Source organism: Notothenia coriiceps, unplaced genomic scaffold (genome assembly GCF_000735185.1).
Source record: "Notothenia coriiceps isolate Sejong01 unplaced genomic scaffold, NC01 NC01_scaffold00004052, whole genome shotgun sequence".
NCBI classification, from domain to species: Eukaryota; Metazoa; Chordata; class Actinopteri; order Perciformes; family Nototheniidae; genus Notothenia; species Notothenia coriiceps.
Window position 1 is genome coordinate 434,051 of NW_011336753.1, and position 13,729 is coordinate 447,779.

The following is a 13,729-nucleotide window of genomic DNA, read 5'->3' on the forward strand; positions in this document are numbered from 1 at the left end:
TTGATCACTCATCTAGTAAAATGGTAATTATTGCAGTACACGTAGTCCTTTTGTCGGCAGGTGGTCATCACTATACGCTAATTGGTTAATGAGTTGTAGGTTTCCGACGGTAAGGGCGGTCGCACTGACACTGGACCCGTTGTACCAACTAACCCAAACCAAAACCGACTCTGAGTCTTTCCTATGTTTAGAGAAACCGGAAAGAGTCGTACCATTTGTTATTTGGTTGGTATATGCTCGGTCGTCTACCCTTTTTCCGGCGCCTTAATTGCGAGCATGCTTCGACTCCCTTTTCCTAGTCTCATTTTTCTCGGTAAACCAAGACTTCTGGTAGCGTCGCAGCCTCCACAATGTGCCGGTACGTGTACAAAACGGGAACCACGGAATTAGTAGGTGTGTCGTTGGAACGAAGAGGCAAGTCCAATGTCAGGGTACCTAACAATATAAGGGTTGTCGAATAATCAGCGCGCCGTTTTAAACCCTGAGAGTTAGGGCGTCGAATTATTTACTGTCTAGCTATTTTTTACCTTTGTTGGTTAATGTGAGAGGTACAAAATAAACGGAAAGGTTGTTTACACAGGTGAATCACTTACTTTGTCTACTAATGACTCAACACAACCCTAATGCTTTGAATTGTTTTATGCTTCCTCAACAAACAAACAAACAAGAGAATTGGGAGGACAACAGAAGCCCAAGTTTAAGACTGGCTAAATGATGTAAAAGTAGTTAGTATTGAAATAAATCCAGAAATATAAGGCTAACGAATTTCATCGAAACCACCCTATAGGAGTAGTGTCATCTAAAACTTGTAATACCTTTAACGGACTTAAGTGGTGAGAAGTAACTTAAAACCTACTAAATCATGTAAACATTGTTGGGCACACAAGGCCTTTTTATGGCGGGTTTTTTTTTTCCTTAATCATTTGGTAGACCCCAGTCTAGTTGTTTTGTCGGTTTCTTGTTGTGTATGAGAATCTACAAGAGGGGTGGGGGGGGGCGGAGAATCACCACGGGTAGGGGGGTGTACCAGGGTGTGGGACCGTGTGCGTTTATGTAACAATCACAGATACAAGACAACATATGAAGACGTTCAAAAAGTACATATGGTCAGTCAACAATGTTATACTATGGCTCAAACTTTCCCACCGAATTTTAATTTACACCACCTAACCTAATTACAGTAAAACTACAAATCTACATTAGATTTTGTCCTGGGCAGGTTTAAACTGACGCTTGTGGTTTCATTCCCCCCCCCCCCCCTTCGCTGTTATCCTCCCAATTTGTCCTTGTCGGAAAAGAAACCTTTAATTCTAGTAATCTGTACATACAAGGGAATTTCATGGAATATGTTAGAGGAAACAGTCTTACAAGGTTAAATTGGGTTTCGACCTTGCAAAGTGAGTAAATGTTCCTTGACCTCTTTCCAATCTACTCGTGTAATTCGGAAAACCTATCACCGGTACCGGTACGAATGGTCTTACAAGTCCGGACTTATGGTAACACATCGTTATAAGACGGCGTCCTTGCACTTGTCAAAACCGTAAACTTGACTTTACAAGTTGACATTGGTCTCCTATACGGACCTATATCGCTCATTGTACAACCTCCGGAACGAAAGGTTCTTTGGATGAGGAGACAGACTTTCAAGGGATGTATCCCGTATTCTCAGGGTTGGTTGTGCTAGGACTCATAAAGGGTATACTAGGAACACCATCACAGGGTTTCCCTTCCTCGACCACCACCGACCATTACACGAGTCAACAGTATATTCTTTAAAGGTCCCCTATTATACTGTTTTTCATCAATATTTTATAGGTCTCAGATATAAACAAACATTTCTCTGAAGTGTTTGGCCTCGAAATACCAAACAGATCATTGTAGCATCCCATAATCCTCTCTGTTTCAAAAGTGCTGATTCTCTGTCTGTTACTTTAGATGAAAATAAGGAGCCACTCCCCACGCCCCTCTGAGAGATATTTGGTTAAAAGGAACACAATGGTGCTCTAGGAGGAGATTCAGGTGATAAGGTGGGGGGGGTACCTTTGGTTGGTGATTGGCTGATGGTTACACAAGCCAAAAAATCGTTATGACATCATAAAGTGGCCAAAATCTGATCAGCGCATTTTCAGACAGGTTTTTATATACATATTTAGATCAGGACAAAAAGTGAGCGAATCTTTTTCCCTGAAATTTTCAGAATCTCTTTACACAGAGGGGACACATGTTGATGTATAAAAGACATGAAAAAGTGGATTTTTTATAATAGGTGACCTGTAAGGAGAAGTCCTTACAAAATATCCTTCGATCCCCAATATATCTGGTTTCTGCACTAAATGTGTATTTACCTCTCACACAGGGCGTCTTGGTCACAATGCACTTCATTTTCTCCGTCTGTGGAGCACAGGTCTGCGAGGGTACAGAGGCCGGGGAGGTGTCCGGGCTGTGGGTCTGCAGAAGGGGCAAACGAACCCGAGACTGCGAGCCTTTCTTAAATCCACATGTTTTGTTCTTCTTCATACAGGAACTCCATGGGCTCCACTCGCCAAGTTCGCATTCTGCAGGACGCTGATCTGCTTAAAAAAAAGTGAGACCAAAGACGTTACTGGTTGTTACACAGCTCCAACATCTCACATTTATTTCCCAGACATGTCTGGGTTTAACAGCTCAGCAGCTTTAACTCAGAATAATGACTTTAAGTAATGTCCAAATCTGAAAGCAATCGGTGGGGCGAATGAGAGGGTTGCTGTGAACCTGAAAATGTACCAATAATGCGCTCTTAACAAAGGAAGGTTTGTACGGTAACATTTCTAGTCTCTGTGGACCAGCAGGTTTAAGTTAGAACAACACCAACAGCTGGTAGTGTTAATAATCCTTTGGACAGAAATGTTTCAACAACAACAACAAAAAAGAAAAAGAGCAGAAAGGAAAAATAAAGAGATCTTGTGTCTAGTTCACTTCCACTTTTCCAGGCCAGTGATTTGAACATGATTAGCTGCTCAGATGAAGTGATACTAAAGATTGAGTCAACATGTGGCTCACACCTATGAACCGTTTCATTAGGTGAGAGACACTCAAAAAGGCTTTCTGGTTCATTAAAAGAAAATCAAATGTTTTAACCGTGATGCTGTGTATTCATAAACACGGGAAGAGGAATCAAGTTGTGAAACAGCAGCAAATATAACACTATCTACAGTAGGCAATGTTGGAAGTATATTTTACAGATTTAGTGGTGTTTAAAGGTCAAAGGTCACTCACCCACACACTCCATGGTCTCATTGACCGGTCTTAAGCCTGCAGGGCAGCTGACAGAACATCGGCCGCTGTGTGAATACAAGCCCTCCTTACATTTTGTGCAAAAATGGCGGTTGAAACACGCTTCACAATTGTCTATTTTACATTCTGAAAGACAAAAAAGGAGGGTCAAATCAGTTAAAATCACGTTGTTTCTGGAAATGGTGAGAGTTAATTTTATTAGTTTTAGATTATTTCTGTGGAAACACCAACATGTTTATTGTTTTAGTAGAATATTGATTTCATTATGGCAGAAAGAGAAGCACATTGATTTCCACAGACAGAGCAAGAGGAAGTTTTAATTTTAGATTTATTAGTGATTAAGCAACACTATTTAGGGGGGGTAACATTCTTAAAAACACATGCACAACAGGCGTTGTTATTTCAGAAAGTCGGTGTAAGTACAGCCAGGATTGTATCGCTTCAATGAGTTTCTCAAGAGTTTCTGTTCCTCAGACTCATTATAATCTCTAACTCTCCTGTCTTCTCGAAGTTGAGATAATTACAAGCACAAAACCTAATTCTCATTCATTAAAGTGAAGAAAATGAATGATATGTCAATTCCATTCTATATGGATAATAGTAATAGACAGTTTACTCTGCAGAAGGTCCTATGCACGGTCAGACATGATCTAACACTCACTGGGTTCTTGCCTCCTGCTACCAATTACTATTGTTAAGCACTATACATCTACATTTGACAGTACTGACGTTTGTGGCCCTATGATGTAAGACAAATGTTGCAAATAGACTTTCTGCGATGACATGTAAGCTGTCAGATAATTGGATAAAACCCCAGGTTGCCACTGAGGGCTTCAACATAATATTTTCTTTTCAGGGAAATAATGCTGAAACACACAGTTGAATTGTATTGCAAATGATCAAATGTTTGGTTAAAGGCATTTTTTAAATATTGTTAATTGCATTAATGAAACTAACCTCACAAAGAAAATAAGACACATTGCTGTATTAATTTAGCATGCTGTTGCATAATATACATATTAGGTTGTCTTCCTCTAAGCACTTTGAATTGCCTTGTGTTGAAAGGTGCTATATAAATAAACGTGCCTTGCCTAAGCGCACGGTCTGTAATACACAGTTCCATAATTATAATGGGAAAACTGGTGTACAAAATGACACCTTCTGTTTCTATAATCTTTCATTTTAAAAGATGAAAATATGAAAATAAATTCACCCCAGAGGCAGACTTAAGACTTGTGTTTGTTGAAGTTGTATAAACCTGTCTTAAAATATGATCGATGTGATGCTGGAATGGGTACACAAGAAAAGAGGAATAGCCTGCTGATTGTAGTTGCCCGCCAAACACTTAATTTTTGAGAAACCAGCTTGAGTGCGCTAGAATTTAAAAATACACAGCCGGAAAAAATCTGCCACATCCTTACAGAGCCCCTCCTCCAACACACACGAACAAGCACATGACCAATGAGGGCACGAGATAAGTTTGTGCACAGATGGAAGGCTGACAGGCAGGTAGGCCATCCAGTTATTTTAGCCGGGCCGGCTAAAATGACTGGTCGTGCTTTTTACAGATGACATTTCTTTATGGATTTTTTGTCAAAGCACTTCAGATATTCATTGCTATCGGGATGTTAAGAGCATTCCATGGAATATAACAAAAAGTGTATCTCGAGCCGGTTTCTCAAACTTACCTACCCCACCTTTAAAGCCATGAAAATCAATAAACTTTGATCATTTGAGTTTATCGAATTGTGCAAGGGCAAGAAATTAAGTTTTAGCCTAAAATGCACCCTTAGTTATTTCAGAGAATATATATATAGCCTTTATGATACAGTAAGTAAGGGTGTCTCAAAACAAAATATGGGGAAAAATGAATGAATAACAAACATGGATTGAGTCCTGGAATGAACTTTGCACACAAGGCCAAACTAAAAACATACTCTCAAAAATAGACAAACAATGCGTTCGAGATGTTTTTGTTCGGAATTTTGATCTTATTCTGTTTTCCGTCTACACGCAAGGGTAATAAACACAACAGAATGAGGAGCTGGCACTGCTAAAAGTACGGGATCTGTGCCACAAGAACCATCTAAGTAAGTTTGGTAAGTGCCGTGACTGTGACTACCCTCTCACCCACTTTCCAAATGTGGCAAACCATAATGAACACCAGATCAATTAAAAATTCTACCGACTTTCTGGATTTAGTGGCTATTTGAGGGCTTTATTCAAAGTTGCACAACAAAGGGAGACAGCATGAAATAACCTTTAAATGGTAGGATTGCTTCTTTCAAATTGTATGCCTTCAACTCAAACTCAAAATATTTTAGTAAAGTGAAAAACAAAGCTAGATACCAATAAATTAGCAGGGTATTCCTGTAGTCCCCCAATACCCCCATATTGAACACAAACAGGAGATGATGAGCCAAAGATAAACAGATTTCTGGACATTTTTGCAGGGGTGATTTTACCACAGCTGGGCTGTATTTAGACATTTCCAGATGTGTGGCTACAGTTATGTGGATTGAGGCTGATGGTTTTGTCTGTTGTTGGTCAGGAGTGTATAACACAAAGCAAACTTACGAGTGCATCTGTTGTTGCCTTCTGGGTTCCTCATGCCGAAGTATCCCATGGGGCAGGAGGCGAGGCACACGCCTATCTGTCGGATGTCATTGCGCTCCAGGAAGATGAAGAGCTTGGGCTTACATTTGATGCAGCCGTTATACTCAGAGCATCGTTCACAGCCTTTGGGGCAAGATGGTGGCCCCTCAGTGCTAACTGTGGGAAAACAAGCAAAAATAAACAAAGAGTAAGTAACAGTCAGTTGAAGTAGGCAAAACTAAAGCATGGAGTACTACGTCATAAAAAGAATTAACAGTTTCCAGGAAGATGTTCATTTTTCAAAGTTAAATTATAAAGGCAATTTTCCCACATTATGCCAATGAGAATAACATTGTAATGGTTCTGGCCTGTCCCCAGATCCAGCCATGTTGTGTTTTATGTCTCCGACAAGCTTGGGTTAATGCTCGCAGCTTGATCTAATCTGGGGACAGGCCAACATCTTTGTTTGGACAGTTACTCACTGTTTACCTCAAACTGAATGATCTCGGATCCTAAACAGATTTTAATTTGGAGAAATCAGGGTTGGGGGCTGACAGCTTACCAAGAGCCAGTCAAATCAGGCAACGAACATCACACAATGCCTCTACGAGAGTCAGTCAGAAATGATGAGTGTTTTTCTACAGCGATACCAAACAGTATGCCCCCTGCCTGCCTGCCTGCCTCCCTGTCTGAAAATGCACTTCCGAAGCATTTTCTTTACAACATTATAATCCAAAGGTCAACCATTTTTAAATTCTTTCATTTTCAAAAAAGCCGCAATTAATGAAATAACTTCTTGGAAAAGTGTGTCAAAGTGCAAATCCTTTTTGTAGGAGCCATTCAGAGACAAAACCACTGTCTTCGGAGTTGATTTACAGTCTCATACTGTATCAGCTCTAAATATACATACCCTCACATAGCAATCCATCTGCCTTCCTGCCTCCCAGAGATAAGTCGGATGGTAAAAAGGTTCTCCCATGAACAGATTACACCACGTTTAAGTCACGGTAACCTCAAAAACAGCCAATTAAAGCCAGGTCTTGTTGCTCACTATCACACATTTAAAAAAAAGAATAATGGCCCTGGGGAGTAATCGTTTAACCACAGGGAGAGTATGAATTAGAGATTGTGGTGTTTGTTGTACATGGTAGATTATATAAGAGAGAGTTTGTGCTGTCTGAAGCCACCCTCCTCTATGATGGTTTCAGTTTGATCTATACATGAACCTGTAACCATTTGGGGAAAAGAATCTGATGACATTAAAGATGTCAAAGCTATACACCAAATGTTTAAATTGCAGACAACTTCCATATCTGGAGGGGAAAAGCCTCTGCTGGGTGAGACGCTGAACAGGGTGCTCATGTACATGGCGAGTGACCCAAATCCTTCTGTCCTCATTACAATGGCACATGACAAACTGCATTTCAGGCTGTATACCATGTAGGCCACGTGAGTGTTATACTGTAACATATATTCAATTTATGTGACAAAAATAACTATTATTCCTTCCCAGTATGTGTGATCTAATTAAAACCACATCTGTAACTGCAGCCAGTCATGGTATTATATATAAAAGCTGGTTCACAGAAGTTAGGGTGAGCTTGACATTGGCTGAGGGCTCCTTGTGTGTAAAGGAAGAATTATTTCAAAGCCTACACTAGCATCAGCACTAAGACTAAAGGCAAGAGATATATTGCAAGTCGGGCTAAGCAACATCTTTGTGGTTGCATGAGGTCAGAAAAATGCTTCCAACAACACCGGCAGCTCGGTTCAATTGAGGGCTTAGACCTGTCAGGTACTCATTCCATTATGTGCCCACAGAGCCAGACACAAAGAAAGTGATAGCTTTGAGAGTGAATCCATCATAACCCTCTCTATAAACAGTCCTAATACCAATAAAAGTTTCACACAAACCGAGAGGCATAATCTTGAAAAGAGGAAGAAAGACGAGCCACGCAGGGGAAACACTGAACCGTACCTAACCCGTCTAGGAAAAACAAATAGGACTGATGAGAAAATAAACATAACATTATCTTTACTTTGCTTGTTAAATGTTTACAAGGAACGCACCACAGTGACTCAGAGCGCAGTAACGAAAGGCAGCAGAGGAAGAAAAAAGGAGATGAAAGCAAACTGAGAAAGAGCAAACTCACCCCGTCTCTGCCGTCTCGCCTTGGAGAGCTTGAGAGCTCCGCTGTGACCCATGGAGCTGAGGAAGATCATTGCCAGCGCCACCAGTCCCAGCTGCATAGTCTCTGCTGCCTTAGCGGCTACGCAGGGTCCCCCCCTGCGACCAGATGGATCAGGTGGGGGGGCCCCCTTCCTCTGTGGGACAGGTGGATCCCTCTGCTGCTGGGAGAGATTATCCTCCCCCCCCTCTCTCCTCTGGTAGTCCTCTCTTTCTGTCTGTCTCTCCTTTTCCTCCCCTCTGCCTCTCTTTATCTTTCACTCTAGTAGCTGCTGTGTCTGCAAGTCTGTGTAGTCGAGGAGGATGATGATGATGTTGCGGTCGCAAGTCCAAACAAGCCCGGGGCCCAACAAGCCATCACGTTGGTGGTAAAACAGGCAAAGGGAGTAGACAGCGCGGGGTTGTACGACTGAGAGGGGGATGAGGGGTTGTGCGGAGGATGAAGAGGAGGAGAGAGAGATTGACGAACCTCTGGTGGTTCAACCCATGAAGCTCTGGGAGGGCTGGCAAGGAAGCAGGGAACCCGCTGTGTGAGGAGGCTTTCTGTCAATAAATGCCTGAGCTCACAAGCATGTGTCTTATTAAAGATGTTCAAAGGAGGAAAGAGAATATGAGCTCGCAGATTGAAAAAAGATGGATGCAGGTTCTTGACTTTGGGTGAAAACACAACTGTTTGTACCACGACCTGCTGAGATAAGGAGGGAGGAGAGATTAGGAGAAGGGTTGTTACAGGTCAGTGTTTTAAATTAATAGTTTTTTCCCCTTTTGGGTAAAAAGCAAATGTTGTTTCTTGATGAGAGTTAGATAAGATACCTCTGAGAGATATAGCTACCCATTAGCTGATCTTAGCATAAGGACTGGAAGCAAGGAAACACAGCTAGCTTGGCTCATTCCAAAATGAAAAAACTGTCAAAGCAACAAGATGCAGTTTTACTTGGGGTTTCATGTCAAACTATGCCTATAGCTAAACCCTGGATCTATGAAGAGATCCTGATACAGCGTTGGAGTTGGGGCCCTGTCCATTCCTATAAAAGTAACTCAGTGGCGCTGTTAGACAGCAAAGTGATCAAATAACCCGGATATCCCACATTTTGGCTTCTAGATAAGCGCTCTAGTGTTTCCTTAAACCCTCCCTAGGTTTTCCCGTGAATAAAGGGATACAATGATTTTAATCAAGGCTATTTAAGCGTTCATACTGTGTAGTAGATTTATCATATCAAAGTTTTTTTCGAAATGTAAGACAATGACAAATGTTGTTTTGGTCCCAGCGGCATTTTGAGAGGAACCATGAAGTTGTAATTGCACAGTTTGGCCACTATGAGAACTTGCTACAAAGTCTTTTTTTCTTGTCCGACATCCACATAGAGTTGGGGCAAGACTCCAAACGTTGATAAACCTGACCAAGAAACAAACCAAGAAACTAAAATAGTTTTTGCGCTTTGCCTTTTTGTTCAGATTTATCTTTTGTATATTTCTACCTTGTATATGTCTACCTTTTGACAGCGACTAGCTGTTTTCCCCTTTTTTTCCAGTCTTTGTGCTAAGCAGCTGCTGGCTCTAGCTTCATAGCGGTATGAATATTTTCACTAACTGTCAGCAAGAAAACCAATAATCCTATTTCCAAACGTGGAGCTATTCCTTCAATATGTGTTTCCAATATGCTTTCAACACATTTCCATTCTCAAACCAGGGACATTGTTTTCTAACCCAATGCTATGAGAAGATATTTGTTTTGTCCTCACTGCTTTCACTTTGGGTTCCTGGCATTTCAAGCTTTATTTGGAATTGGATGATAAATTGAGCATGTTTATTCTTTGAAAATACATTCAACTCTCTCTGGGAAATGCAACCCACACTAAGACTAACGGCCTTTGTCATATTTGGTAATGAGATCTTTTTTAGATAGTGTCATACGCTGCCTGTATTTACAGCTCTTGTGTGAAGAGGACACACAGAACATGTTAGGATCCAAGCAATGGGAGGTCCTCCCTCGCAGCTCAATAAAGAAAAATAGGACCATATTTGGCTGTTGAGTTGGTTGTGGCTCTGAATCACACTAAGGACAATGCCATTTGGTGCGTCTAAACATTCCAGCAGGCAACATTACATTATTTGTTAAAGTGTAAATCAAAAAGCACAAATTCATTTCATATTTCACTATTTTCTTTTTGAATGGACTGACCAAAAAATGTGAGCATTCAGAATAGGATGTATGGTAGACCCCAATCTTAAATTTAAAAAATGTCTCTATTTTGTGTTGTTCATAAATTAATGGAATAATGAGCAGCACCAGTGTGTGTGGTAATGAGGAGACATCCTGTTTTTTGGGAAGCTGAACTTTCAAATGGAGGAAAATAGAACCCCTAAGTAAAAAAATACCTCATTATTGTTACGACATAACTTCTTTTATGAGCTAAATAAAGTTTAGTAGAGCCGCTTGTAAATGGGAGCATCTGTTGAAGCCTAATAATGATACAGAATTTCTTGAACCTAGAGCCATATATCGAGAAAAAGGTTTATTTTTCCAATCATTGCAGTTTCATAGCATTGCTTTCCAGCTAACAAAGGACATGGGTAAGTGTATCCTTTCCTATTTGGGAAACACTTCAGTCCCTCTTCCCCGCCATTAGGTTTATTTACTTTTTAACACTTAATGACTCACAAATGTCACTGACACCTCTCGGCTGAAGTCATATTTACGGGAATGAGCCAAAAGAGTGGCGCAGCCAGTTTCTTCAGCACCTGTTCCTTGAGGGAGTGGAGAATGGGACATGCTAAGTCTCTGGATCACTCAGAACATAACCTTTCCAGCACTGAGTAACTCAAGGCATGTGCCAGAGACTCTTTCATAACGCAGCACTCCCACGGCTCTGTGCAACCCGCCAGAAGCACACCTCAGCCCATCCATATCTGCTCGCACAAACCATGGAGATAAGAGACAGGACCAGGCTGTTAAATACAACTGAGAAAGCAGATTGTTGTACTCTTAGCCCATCTTCATTGCAAGGCCTGTTTCTAACCAGTCTTCAACGTGTCATCTCATCGGGCAACTGCGGTGTTTTCGTGGCACCTGTGTGTTTTGAAAGTTCCCTGTCTCTGCTCCCTCATCCATTAAACTGTGTGCTTGCCTCACCATCAGCCACATTCAGCTGAGCCCAATGAAACTAAGCCCCTCTCATCAAATAGTCAGGAGATTAAATTGCCTCCTTTGTAAGTCCAAAGTTTGATCTATCAATTATTCAAACACTGAAAGGGAGCTCCCACACTGGGAATTTATTGAACTCGAGAAGGTGCCACAACTCTGAGCTCAGAGTTACAAATGCAACCTGTCGATGAACTTTCTACTTGTGACTAGCTACTGGTTATCGGACACATATTTAAGAGCTAAATAAGGATCATTAACACATATAATATAGGCAAAAAAGCTTTGATCTTAAAAAAGCAATGAAGGTTAGAAGGACATTTATAATGGCCTTTGCAATGTGCAACAATAGACACAAAAACAAAGAACTGCACGAACTTCAGAGATTTTATTGTCCGTCATAATGTGTTGTTTCTCTCAGGAATGACCGACCGGTGGAGCCAACATTTTCCTGTACCCACACTAACCTCAAAACACTCTTGTTTTAAAATGGAATTATTTTTAAATGGCATCTGCCACTCCCTAAGTAGAGTAAGTGGTCAATTCAGTTTTTTAAATAAGGACATTTTTCACAAATGTGGCTGCCCGTGTTTGCAGCAAACAGAGCTTCAGGACCTGTGGGTGATTTCAACATTCATGTTATAAAACATTCTCAATATTAATAAAAGCCATGATTTGTACATCCAAGCTATAAACTCTGGCAGTGCTAGCCAAATCAACCCACAATGAACAGGAAGAACATCAAGAGATGATGAGACTGGGAATGAGGTGTTGATTGGGGCTTTATCCTTATGCAGGTTCCCATGCTCTCAACACCTTTTCTCCATCTGTAGGTGATTAGCCTCTCCACCTCTACAGAGTGTGGAGAAACACCTTGCTGCCTCCACAGAAGCCTCAACCATTTTGGTAATCACTTCCTCAGCTCTGCAGCTTAAACAGTTCAGGCCGTGGGAGGTCAAATGAGTAGCAGTTGAAAAACACTCAGAGCAGAGGAGAGCCTGTTTCCCCCAACCACACCAAACTCTTTTTTTTTTCATGTAGGACTAAAGCCCTGCACAGCTCCAGCAGTCAGAGGCTTGATTCTATACAGCTCAGTTAAGCACAGTTCAGCTTTGCCTGGAGGCTCACACACCATGCTGCATACAGCTGTAGCATTGCTCTGCTTCTCAGAGAAAAGGGAACATCAAGTGCAGATTCCCACCTGTCCCAAGTCCAGCATCTCTGTCTCAACTTACTGTCCTGTTTCTATCTCTCTCTTGTCACTTCAGAGCTTTGGAGGATGACATTAAAGTAGCTCCAATGTATGACAAGGTTACTTTAAGATAGGTAAAGATAAGTCTTTTTTTTTTTTGTAAAAAGGAAAAATCTGCAGAAACTCATGATAATACTCTCAGGTGTAAATCACAAACATGGAAAATGTCAATGACAAATATACAATAATGGTCGTCACTGGCATACATATCATTGTGAAAGTTGTAAAAAAATAATGATAATAATGGTAAATGAACCTGTTAAAATGAGATCGTGTTTTATTGGTTCTGGTAATAACGTAACCAACTAAATTATAGATTAATTACAAAGAAAATGAACCCCAAATTACATTTTGTATTAATAAAAAAAAATGTTACTCAAAGCCCCGGTTTATCAAAAAAGTAAAATATGGATTAAGAATCCACCCACCTGTACAGCCTGGGCTCCGGGTAATGCTGTTCATTGAGAAGTCCGGACTCAATTTCCTTTTTTATAAGGGAAAATCCGTTACTTGTTTGGTCACAAAGAACTCCTCCTACAGGATACCCCCATGCAACTTTTCTCTGGCATCCTTTAGGAAGACATATGATTTCATCTCTTTCACATCTGTCACAATTTGAGGTTACTTCATTGCAATGTGAAATTAATTTAAAATTCGTCCAGCAAAAGATTATACGCATGAAAAATGCATAGATATATAAATATATTCCAATGAATTTAGTCACTGAGAGTTTTTGTTTCGTCTTCTTAAGTCAGGCTGCGTATTTGCAATGAAGCTCCTGCGGGTTGCGCTTTTAAAATCCATTTAGGAGCGTCGAACTGCATCCAACTCAGACAAGTAGTTAGTTTCAAAGCCGTGATATTTGCATCCAAACCCTAGCTGCCAACGGGCATTACAGGCCCCACCCCTCAAGTTCTCACTGAGAGATGAAAAACCTGCGGTGGACTTGTGTTAAGTGTTGCTTATATTGCGTGCAAATTCACATTTATTCCCTCGTTTAATGTGATTTAATAATGATTGTTGTTTTTATGTACTAGGCCCTCAGCCTGGAGAGAAAAGTTATAAATAACACAAATAAAAACAAAAGGTAAAGCCGATGCAAGTGGATGGTTTTGAATGTCGTGATTTTAAGCCAGCATAAAATACAGATAAACTCCTATATGACCAATTAGTAACTTCAATTTAATCACTTTATATGCATATGCAGGTTAACATTTCTGACTTCTGATTTAAAAACAAAAACCCTTTAAAACAACAGAGCAGGACCCATTTTTATTTC

The 13,729-nt window shown here is 40.7% G+C and overlaps 1 protein-coding gene across 1 annotated transcript; it reads right to left on the minus strand.

The window, feature by feature from the left end:
• Positions 1–1,310: 1,310 nt before the first annotated feature.
• rspo1 (R-spondin 1) lies at positions 1,311–13,253 on the minus strand. Its single transcript, XM_010767095.1, has 6 exons — positions 12,879–13,253; positions 8,022–8,744; positions 5,851–6,045; positions 3,256–3,399; positions 2,346–2,570; positions 1,311–1,318 (listed from the first exon to the last, which is right to left on the minus strand). The coding sequence occupies exons 2-6, from the start codon at positions 8,116–8,118 to the stop codon at positions 1,311–1,313; spliced, it is 669 nt and encodes a 222-aa protein (XP_010765397.1). The 5' UTR covers positions 8,119–8,744; positions 12,879–13,253.
• Between the last annotated feature and the right edge of the window lie 476 nt (positions 13,254–13,729).